We start from the raw sequence: 11,649 nt of genomic DNA, 5'->3' as shown, positions 1-11,649 counted from the left end.
AGCGCCGTGTACACACCAGAGATCAACGGCGCGAAGTTGACTTCAATTCGCCTTGAAGTCATCTGTAAGTGGATAAATTACACGCCATTTTGCTTATCAAGTTAAGCACTCTGGAGATTTTGATGAGGAGAAAACGGAAACTTGTGATTTTATTTCTAATGTCCCTCTCCAATGACAACAGCTCCTGTCCCTAAACCTGCTGTTAGTCAAACATGTGTGGCGGAAATGAACACATGCAAATTGACTTGTACTGGAGACACCACAGAAGCTGAACCAGTCACCTACACATGGACGGAAGACCAAAAGATCAGAACAGATTCATCTAAGACCATTACTATTGTTAAGGTACTGTTTGTGGCTGATGCGATTCACTGATCGGTTGACAAGTCCCTCGTCAAAGTATTTATTGCGCAAGATAAGTGATTAATGTTTAAGTCAAGACAGTTTGATGCGACACAGAAAGCATGTGTGTGTCAGGAAAGGAGGCATTCAGGTACTGTGTGGAGCATAGGTCTCCTATGTTTTAGAAAAATATATGTGTATAAATGGTAATGTTTATTGTTTCACTGTGTGTCCCAGGGAACAAGTTCAGACATAAAAGTGTTCAGCTGTGAGCTGAGGAATGGGGTCAGTAATGAGATCAGCGAAGAGATCGTCATCGATTTCATTAAACCCCAACGTGAGTTTTTTTTTTTTTTTAATTGGCTTCCCCACACGATCACCAACTGAAATGTGTAACTGTTGCTGTCGTTATTTTACAGCAAAACTGAGAATTTCTGCAGGACTGACTGTCTTAATCTCTATGGTCTCCATTGTTGTGGTGCTGGTGCTCGTTCACAAATGGACAGCAGGTAACACCCCCATATACACTCATTTTATTAGCACCACAGTGATGAGCAGTTAAAGGTCCGGTGTGCAGGATGTATAGTGACATCTAGTGGTAAGGTTTCACACTACAACTAACAATTTGCCTAGTTGGATTGGTTGGTCCACTGTGGGCTGTAAAACACAATGATGAAAATCCTACAACGTTAACATTGAAGCATCAAGTTACATAAATAAAACGTGTTTGTTGATACTTTATTTTAATTTTCTTTCAGGAGAATGGTTCTTTCAGAAAGGTGAGAAGCCCTAAATAAAACTTATAGTGAAATGAATCTAGCAATGTGAGTTCTAACTTTGTTCATGTTATAATTTTCTTCCCACAGAATCCATGCCCTGGCAACCAGGTCAGTACTGGTGCTATTAATGCCTTAAAAATCAACATGCTACTGATAAAATATTCTTTATTGCGGTTCTCCTGCGCTGTATTTTCTGTTAACGTCACTGTTTTTTTGTTTTTTCAGATTTCTGGAAGAAGGAACGTAAGTTTTTTTTTTTTTTATTTTTTTTTTTTATTCCTAATACTTCATTATGCTAAACAGTTGACACTAATACGTATTTTCTTTCAATAAACCAGCAATAGCCGCTGCTGGGTCCAATGGCACCACTGCTCTTCGGCATACAGAGGAAACTGATGGTAAGTTTTTTAAGCATTGTCAAACCACCAGGCTATACAAGGTTCAAGTAGAATTAAGGGGATGGTTCAATTTCTTTGAAGTGAAACTGTATGAGGTACAGTCATTGTATTAAGGCAAGCAATGGATACTATGCTTGCAAACATACTTTTCCAACAGGGAACTGAAGCCGTTTCATTGTTCTCCAATGAAAAATGAAATTTAATTTTACCTCCCAGAACACAAGAGTTGCTGCTTTATTGCTGCGTGACTTTAACATCAAGCCACTCCCACGTTCTGCGGGGTAAAATGTTTTTGTCTGTGGACTCTGGTGATGTTCCCTACTCCAGAGAACCTGAACCATCCCTTTGACACTTTATATTCAGGTGTTTGTGTGACCCGTCTTCTTTTCTCCTTTTGTCATTTGCCAGAGGAATCACCAATGAGTTAAGACGGCTGAACCTGCGAAGATGCGCAAGATCCAGATTGAAAAGATTTTGGAATGTGCAAAAGTGGATTTACACTCCAAGTGCGAATCCAAACGACACAACGCACTGAAAAGATCGGAGAGCGGTCTAGTAACCCTCAAGAGTCATCCCTCCTTCACGTTTTAAACAGGATGCATTTGTTTATCCAGCTATTACCTGCTACTTTAAGTCTCATTCTTTAAAAATTTATTAGACAATACAAGAGGAAATAAAATTAATAAGGCAAAAGACAACAGCCCAGGAGCAAGAACAAGCCCGGCCATAGAGAGAAGCTGCGAGGCCTTCCTGAGGTGTGCGTCAAGAATTCCGAGTCAAATTTTGAACAATACCAGGAAGGCCAGCAATGTGCGCTTTCCCGTAGCGGACTTCATGAATGACATCGACTGGCACCTCGAGCTCATTACGGCTGAGGACGCTTTGTGATCGGAGGCGGGTCGGATGTGCGTAGCCTCACCACTTTGAAGGGCAGCGTGGGGAGGAGCTGAGCCGACAGCCGGAGGGGAAAAAAGGGAGGCCATTGTCTGGTCAGCCAACAAAGCTCCCTACTCACAACTCACAGTATGTCCGTCTTCTTCTTTGCGTTCTCTCTGTATTTGGCTTTTCATTATGGCGTCGATATGTTATTAACATCACATAAGCATTAGATGAAGAATAAATTGCCATTTTTAACTTGTAAAAAGCTGCAGACACTCCACAAGACAAAGCACTGAGACATATCCTGTCAGTATTTATTGTAGTTTGATGTTTGGAGCTGGATCGGTATATTAGGTGTATTTTATGGAGGTGTGTTTAATAAAAAAAAAAAAAAAAAACGAAAAATCTTTTGACCTTTTATTTTTTTAATTTCCAAAAGTAAAAGGAAGGAATATTTCTGCTGGAGTGTAGTCTAGAGCTTCACCACTTGAGGGCAGCAAATCACCACTAATAAGTCACATGAGGATGGTTTGATAAACTGCTGGTTGCAGGCTATGGCTGTAAATTGTCTTGTAACTTCAGATAAAATTATGTATTTAGCTTCCTCGTCAGCTTTAACGTGGATGCTTGACTGTAAAGGAAGGAACCTGGCACCATTTTGCAACAGCAGTTTCTTAAAAAGCTTCAAATGCCTTCACTGTCTCCTTAATCAGTTAACTTAATGGCTCGTTTTTTGTTTGCCAATTTTAGTCAAAGACTGAGCATCCGGAGTGTTAAGGGCCTGACTTCCATCTTTAAATGTCTTTACAATGGTCTTTTGAATTTTAACAGAGGCAATCAGAATCCGCCATTTCGGTGCAGGTGCAATGGATTGATTCCATTTCATTCCTGATTCTTAGACGTTGTGCGAGCTTTGCACAGCCTTGCGCATGTTTTCAGGGCGAAGCAACTCCAATCGCATCACCGTGTCCAGCTGTAGAAACAATCTAAATCAAAGCTCCTGCTGAGAGATGCAGGAAAACAACTGTCTTTGTGCTGTGAGCAGCAGCTGACCAAACAAGTGACTTTCACACATCCTTTTATGAAACTCGGACTTTAAACACAGCATTATTACCTGGTGTGTGCTGGGGAGGAGTATGGAAAAAGTTTAAATTATTGATTCAGTGGTTTCAACAAATTATTAACAGAATTCCTTTAAATGTCATCAAGTGGTTCCCATCACAAGAAAACTTAAACGTTACAAACCTGTTTTGACATTTTACCAGTCTTGCATGCACTACAACTTTTTTTTTTTTTTTTTTTTTTTTTTTTTAAATGTTTTGTCATTGCTTCATCTAATGTTTTTAAGAATGTATTATGTCTTGTTTTTGTGCTTTCTAATCTTTAATCAAACGTTCTGGGAACAAATGACGGTATGTCGAGATGTTTTTTTTTTTTTTTTCCATTTGAATAAAAGTTAAAATCAAAAACAAAGTGTGGGTTTGACTCCAAAAACTGATCGAGAAGATTTCTATCCACCAATTGTGATTTATTTGTGAATAAAAAATTAACACCTGATTTTCTACAGCATTCACAGTCGTGTGTCAGGAATTATTTCAATCAAAAAAAAACAAAAAACAAATATCTACACATCCTGAAGAATCTAATGTTGTAAGACCTCTTGTGTTATGGCTGCGTGTGTCCTTTATAAGTTTTTAAAATCCTACTGAGCACGCTCTCTGTTGTAACACTGTGTACTTATGTGCTGTACAGGACCAGCGCCTGTAGATACGAGAGCTGCTGCTTTATCTTGCTGGTTGGTTGCTTATAAAAATGGCAGTCAAACTCACAAGCAACCAGATACTAATACAAATACAGACAGAAATACTAATTTTAAAAAATCTACACATTCACTTGTGTAGAAATGTCTATAAACACAATTTCCACATAAAACCCGTTTCTATGTAGCTAATTATTAATAGTGTCCTTCTTCTACATAACAGTTTTTAACAGAATTACAGCAATCACAACATTAATTTAAACACTATAAACAAGTCTACTGCAGTAGTAGAAGATCAGTTGAAGACATTCCTAATCTGACACTGATGTGTAAATGTGACCATCTATCATTGTCAAAAAGTAATCATACTAACGTGGTCTTTTTCTGTTCTTGTCAAACGGCAGTGTAATTGTAACATTTAGTACAAAAGGAGTGTCTGCACATTAAAAGGTCCCACTCTGTATCTAAGATGTTTTCGCACAATACTTAGCTAAGTGCTGATTAGTACAAAAAAGTGCTGATTAGATCTTTTAGACCAGAAGATGAGGCACTTGTGTGGTAAAGGCTAACACTGAACGCGCGGTTAGAACGTCTGACCCTGCCGACTCTGAACCGCTTATTGGCACAAACCTGGTCTCTAGGTAATAGTCGTTCATAGACAAGAGTTTAAGGCAACACTGTGTTATTGTGCTTTGACACTTTCAGACGAAGGTTCTGAGTTTACTGATGGGGGGGGGGGGGGGGGGTGGAGGTTTATGAGCGCGGCCCCGCCTCCTCCTCTGGAACGGCTTCCAGAGGGGTGCGGCGGTAATGGCGGAAGATGACCACAGCAGCGCAGACGAAGTAGACGGCGGTAAGAATGGTGAAGTAAATGAAGTATACCAGGAACTAGAAAAGAAAGAGAAATAGAGTTTATGTAACTGTCGCTGTACAACGGAGGATTTTGAGTGTGGTTTGAGTCCAGAAACTGATCAAGGATGAGATTTACATGTTATTTTCTTTTTACAGCCTTCAAACTGTAATATTGGTATAAAAAAAAGGGACAAATTAAAGTTTTTACAAACAAAAAAACTCAAGGATCTTCTATCTTTAAAGCAAACTACAGAGAAACACTGGCTTCTTTAAGTTTCTCATTGGACTCAAGTGTTTGATTGATGTGCTTCAGTGTTTCCCGTCTTGATTTGCAGCAGGTAAGCACACATAAAGTAAAATAATCTCCCAACATAGTAAAGTGCCACCTCTGACACGGTCTCTTCATTCATTTCTCTCAACGTTAAACCGTTTGGAATTGGCCCTTGTCACTGGTATGAATTAATTACTGAGGCTGCTTTTACTTTACCTGATTCTGCACGTCCAGTCCGAGGCCCCGCTTATCTGAAAAGATCAGGATGATGATGCTCTTCAGTATCGTCGCCAAGAAAGTGTTGATCCCAAACACCAGGGCGCAGAGCTCCTTGGTGAGCGACGACGCGATCTGGAAACTGTGGAGAGAAGACAGCATTGACGCAGGCCAAGTGGATCGATCATCAAAATAGGCCAGAAGAGTTTAGATGAAACTGGCCTGATCAGAAGGAGTTTTCGAACAGGTTATGAGAGGTGGTGTAAATATTTGACAATCCAATGATTAGGAAAATATTAGCTCCTAAAAACCAAGTTAACTCTGGATCTGGTTGGAATGAATCCATCCAGCATGTGTGCCCCGCGTGGGGTTAACGCACAGAGGTAGAGAAGCAGCCAGTTGTTCAAACAAGTGCTTGGAAAGGTGAACCAAGCTGGACTGTGTGTGGGCAGAAATGTTAGAAACATGGAAGCATCATGGTTATATTCTGTAGTCAGTGATTTTGGAACAATAACCGTTTCATTTCCAACAGATTTGATGCTCCACAGCAGCAGAAACACTTTGCTCATGTCTAAAAATGTCTATTCTGATGTTGGATCATTTTATTTACCAGTTAAACTGTAATCTAGGATGTGAATTATTCCTATCTGGATGTAAAAGTCGTCTTTCTCCAACCTTGCTGACCTGAATCTTCAATATTTACTTGACTGACCGCTTTGATCTGTTGCATAGCCCCGTCACTGACGTGCAGTGACAAATTGTGCGCTGTATCCGGCACTCACGTGGCAATGGGCACCAGGAACTGGTAGAAGCATCTGAAGATGACGTAGGAAACGTAGCAGACCCAGATGCTGTCTGTGGTCCCCATGAGGAGCAGCAGGCCCGCCTGTACCGCCGTGATGATCGCGATGACGAGCTCTGACCAGACGTTCCACCGGATTTTGACAAAACCCGCCACGAAGGAAGCTATCGCACCTGCAGGAAAACGGGTCAGATAGTCAGCACGAATGGTTGACCTTTCAATACCGACACAGTATAACTAACATCTGTTTTTGATTTAGTGTATTTAATGTGTTTTCTTTTCTTTAGTACTTGCGAAGATTACTACAAGGAACTCCTATAGGCCTCTTTATTGTAAAATAGGCAGCTTTTTCCAGACTTCCGTCCCTCAATCTGAGCTGATTTTTAGCTTTTGATTTTTTTTTGGTAGCTTTGACGCCTGGCAATGAAGAGGAACAAGATATTTTGGCGCTACAAGAAGGTGGTCTTGATTTATGACTGACCTAAACACTCAAACAGAAATGCGTCATTCCTGCACACACTAGCTTTTATATTTTCCAAAAATGTCTCACTGAGAAATGTCGAGGCTGCCTCCACTCCGCCGTTGTAAACGTGCTTGTTCTCGGTGGCTGTGTAGACTTTGTTCCACAGGATGTGGACATAGAAGAGCACCAGGTAATACCCTGTGGAGTTGAACACCCACCACAGGCACCAGAGCTTCAGGTTGGGCCTCTTCAGTACGTTTCTCACCTCCAGCAGCATCTTCACAAAAACTGAATCCTTCCAACGCGACACAGAGCACTGAGGGGCTGCTGCTGCTGCCGCCCCGTCTTTCGGATTCATTTTGTCCAGCTCTGACTTGGTGACGACCGGCGCCAGCTCCCTTTGCTCCTGATTCTTCGTCCGGTTGAAAAACAAGGAGCGCTTAGGCCACGGCAGACACAGCGAGAGCAGCAGGCCAAAGCTGACAAAGCCCAAAGAGATACCGTTGAGAGTGTAGAAGCTGATGTTGCCAAGAGATATGCACAGCTGGCCCAGGACTGAGCTGGTGAAAACCCCGAACAGAACGGAGGAGCGGGAGTAGCTTGCCACTCGCTGGTAGAGGGCCGGGTTGACCAGGGAGAAGATGTAGGAGGAGTAGGCCACGCGGCAGGCCATGGTGATGCCGTAGAAGAACTCCATGAACTGCATCTGAAGAAGTGTGCTGCCCAGGAGGAGAATGGACCAGATGACCACCTGGCTGATGCCCTGGATTATCAGGACGGGCTTGTAGCGCAGGAGGTCCGTGAGCAGGAAGGCCGGCACCAGCACGGCCATGTAGGAGTACGTCAGCACTGGAATGATCTCATTGGTCACCTGGAGATAGAGTGAAACCCAACTTTACTCTGCTGGTAGGAAACTTCTAAAATTGTATTTAACCTTCTTTAATTCCATTGATTGATTAGTTTAATTTTAATTTACCAGTTGCATGTGTAAGATGCATTACTTTACATACACAATCCTATTAAAATAGAATTCTTCAGACCAGCCACGGTCGTTAACACAACATACATTCAAAGACCTGAACATGCAAACTATAGGAAGAGTTACTGACCTCAGACAAACATGGCCAAGAACAGCTTGGTGTCATGATCAGCAGATCTTAAGTCTTATCTCTCCGAATGTCTAAATAATTAACCAGAACTTAATGATAGAGACACAAAGAACACTGTTGACCCACAGTCCTCACATACCAACATAAAAAAAGGGGGGTGAGCAACATGGCTGGAATGAACAGTACAAATCTGAGGCAAACACTTTTGATACATGCTTCTGGATGAGAAGATGGTCGGTGTGTTGTTCATTTATTTATCGTTTTGTCCATAAAATGTCAAAAATGAGGCCTATAAAACTGTTGTTTTTAGCTTGTATGACTGTTACAAGCTAAACATTCGTATTCAGCATCGTCACATCACTGCCAAAGGAAAGGTAAGGAAAAGTTTAATTAGTAACTTATGTTTGCGATACTTTTAACACTCATAACTGACACACGTGAGTCTGTTCACTACCTCAATAAAAGTACTCATGATTCTACTCGTGCTGCTGCTAATAAAATAAACTGTACTGTTGTGTAATTACCACTTCTGACCACAGAGGTCGCTATTTAGTAACATTTACACCTCACCTGCGAACGCAAAGGCTTTTTAACCCTAAAATAACTGCTTGTGTGTTTTAAATCATATTACATTTGTTGTCACGGTCATGTTTTGGCACAGACGGGTAAAATGTACGGTCAGCGCAACAAATGTGTTGCCTCCAGGTGATGCCAGTGATCCCATCCGACGCAACAGTCCGCAGTCAAAAACCTATTTAACTGGCCTACTTTTGGAGGAATGTGAACTTTAACCACAGTAAGATGGATCAGTAAACTCCCACAGGGAAGTTACTAATTCTCCTGCGCTGAGCTGCACCGAGGAACACTTGGAAAAAGAGTCTCCCAGGTTAGCTTTCTGGACAGCTTCAATGAATCATTATTGGCTGTTTTCGTCAATGCTACCTCTTAAAGCTCTTTTGCTGCAAATTTACCAGGACGTTCACTAACCTGCTCCCTGGTGAAGTTCTGCTCAGGGCTCAGCAGATACGGCGTAATGAAGGGCTCCCCGGGCTTTATCGTCGTCATGAACCCAAAGAAACACAAGAACACCACGTTCCACTGCCACTTCCTGGGCTCCCTGGCCTCCTCTGAAGGATCCCCAGAGGGAGCCTGGGCCGCCAAAGCCGAGACAGCCTTCTCCACGTCCTCCTTTTCCGCCGGCGCCTTCAGATCCAGCTCTTTTTCCTCCTCGGACCTGTCCCCGCTTCCTGCCGTGTCTTCTTCCACCATGGTGCCAGCGGGTTGTGCCGGTGAGTGCAACTTCTGCCTGCCGTGTCAGATCACCACGTGAGGGTCTGTTTTGATGCGGAAAAGCTGCCGACCTACTTTGAACGAACTCGGGGGGACATGTAAATGAAAAAAATGAAAAAAACCTCAGCGGGGCCTCCCCTGGACTCAACGCGTTCAAACACTGAGCTGGTGAGAATGAAGCATTTGACAAGAGGATGAGGAGGTAGTTAAAATGCTACATGCTGCCGTTCGCATGTAAGAGAATGTTGACCTTTGCTCCACACTGACATTGTCTGGCACAGAGCTACCCATCAGCTGAGGTCGGTGTCATTGTTGACCTGTAAACACAACAGTGCTGTCAGTTTGACATTAAAGCAGAGAAGAAGCATGCAGACTTCTTGAATTCTTGATTATTTCACATTATGTGCATGAAATAAGAGCGCTTTCTTAAGGTTTTATAGTGATCTCTTGAGGCACAATTTTCCACAAGTTGCTGATATTTTTCAGGCGAAAGGATAAGAAACGAGGCAATATTCAGCTTAGAGAAAGCTGCAATAGACTGTTCATGGATTGATCCCTCAGTACATTAACGAAATAATCAGTCAATCGTTTACTGATTATTTCAAACTCTTATTTCAAACATGCATACACGCTGCTGCACAAACCTAGCCACATGTCACTGATTATTTCGATTCAAATCACAAGCAATGACTACATGTAATAATCACTACCAGGCCACTAAAGTGAAGTAGCCTCCACTCACGGAATGAGCCACCTCTTACGCAAGGGCCAGTGCAAACAGCCTGTTACACAATCATTACACAAGGCAACTCTTCGCTGGCAATGCTTGAGCTTCACATGGCAGCACAAGCACAAAAACAGGAGTTGGCGCTACTGTTGCGTCAGCTGCTAACATGCTAAGCCCATAACACAAAAACAGGTGCGACGACACAGCCAGCGACTGAGAAAAAGAGACACAGCGCGGTCTCGTGGTCCGTGTTGGCGCGCTTTTCAAAAAAAACAACCAACCGCCCGTTTACCCAACTCCAAGTCAGCTATGAATTGACAAAGTATAATGTGCGTGTTTTCAGTAAGAATATGCATGAATAAGACAACGTGACCTACCTCGCGCGGTAAATTGGCGGACTGAAGAAGTCCCGCCACCGCGTTAAAATAAACAGGGGGCTTCTGGGTAATAGAGGCGGGCAGAGCGATCCAAATATCGATCATATCGATACCAACGTAATGAGATCGATACTTAAGTTTCAGTTTTTCTCGTTTCACTAAGAGGCGACCTGACTCTGTTTGTCTTTTTTTTTTTTATTTTTTTTTTTTTTTGTCTTGTCTTTATTTTTTGCAATTTACAAAACACAAGCAGAGGAACTATTCATACAACAAGAAACAAAAATAATGTTGTCAGATACCGAACAATAATAAAATAAATGAAATAGAAAAAGGGGGGTACATAAGGTCAGGTCCTTCCTTATTTAACATGTATAACAGTTGGGTAAAATCAAAAACCAAAAACCGACAGCCAAGGAGCAAAAACTTAAGGGGATTAAAACAACAAAAAAACAACAAAAAAACAAGATATATCATCAAAAAGCTTTCTTGCTTTTCCACGGTGCATTTTCTTCAGAGATGAAAAAAAAACAAGTTAAAGTCATTAATAAAACACACAAAGGAGGGCTTTGTATCTCTCCACTTACAACAATGAATGTGATATTTACCCATGAGTATCACCACATTAATCATATCAGAAACTGGGTTCAGACCATCCAAATAGAAAAGAATATGGGGCAGCGGAATGTCAAAATCTTCGGAATGTCAACATCTTTCAGTATTATCCAATTTCTAATGTCCAACCAAAATTTTTTCACTATAGGGCATGAAAAATAAAGTTCCAATGTTTTCCAACACCGCCCACCGCTACCAGCCAGGCCCGACCAGTAGCAACGCATTACACACAACGAGAGAAAGAGTAGCGCTGTTTGGTTATATTTTCGGGCCGAAAATGAAATGATAGCACGTTGTACTATTTGTAAAAAGGCTGTAAGATACAGTGGAAACACAACAAACTTGGAATTTTTTAAAATCCCCCGCCCACCTGGCCCCTACGGACCCCTGAAAAGAAAAGAAAAAAGTGCATGAGGAAATAAATGTCTTATTTTTGTATTGTATTGTGCTTCCTAAACACTTCCTTACATTTATAATATTTGTTGTGGAGTGATAATTTTGTACACTTTGTTTATTTAAGAAAAAAAAATCCAGAAAGAAGTGCCATGAAGGGAGCTTGAGTTTTATAATTGTATTGTAGTTTCTGAACACTGCCTGAAAAATAATTTGTTTTTATTTGTCCTCAAGTGATCATTTTGTGTTGTTTCTGAACGAAAACTTTTATTGTGATAATAAAGTATTTTCTATTTACTTATAAACTTTGCCCAAATTGTGTACTGGATCTTTACTGATTAATAATCCAAAAGGCAAATCACCAGAGCACTTAAATGTCA

General features: G+C 41.5%; 1 protein-coding gene across 3 annotated transcripts; it reads right to left on the bottom strand.

The window, feature by feature from the left end:
* Window positions 1-2,775: 2,775 nt before the first annotated feature.
* slc19a1 (solute carrier family 19 member 1) lies at window positions 2,776-10,326 on the bottom strand. 3 transcript variants are annotated; one of them, XM_084574238.1, is made up of 6 exons: window positions 10,265-10,326; window positions 8,858-9,477; window positions 6,849-7,632; window positions 6,279-6,471; window positions 5,497-5,638; window positions 2,776-5,045 (listed from the first exon to the last, which is right to left on the bottom strand). In XM_084574238.1, exons 2-6 carry the CDS (start codon window positions 9,137-9,139, stop codon window positions 4,911-4,913), a joined length of 1,536 nt encoding a protein of 511 aa, XP_084430364.1. In that variant the 5' UTR covers window positions 9,140-9,477; window positions 10,265-10,326; the 3' UTR covers window positions 2,776-4,910. The 3 variants fall into 3 exon arrangements, with proteins under 3 accessions (XP_084430364.1, XP_084430365.1, XP_084430363.1); XM_084574239.1 differs by lacking the exon at window positions 10,265-10,326 and having other exon boundaries at window positions 8,858-9,176; window positions 9,283-10,246; XM_084574237.1 differs by lacking the exon at window positions 10,265-10,326 and adding an exon at window positions 9,903-10,246.
* Window positions 10,327-11,649: the final 1,323 nt, after the last annotated feature.

This window comes from Chelon labrosus (genome assembly GCF_963514085.1).
Source record: "Chelon labrosus genome assembly, chromosome: 24".
In the NCBI taxonomy this organism is placed as follows: Eukaryota; Metazoa; Chordata; class Actinopteri; order Mugiliformes; family Mugilidae; genus Chelon; species Chelon labrosus.
This window is presented reverse-complemented; position numbering and strand designations above follow the sequence as displayed.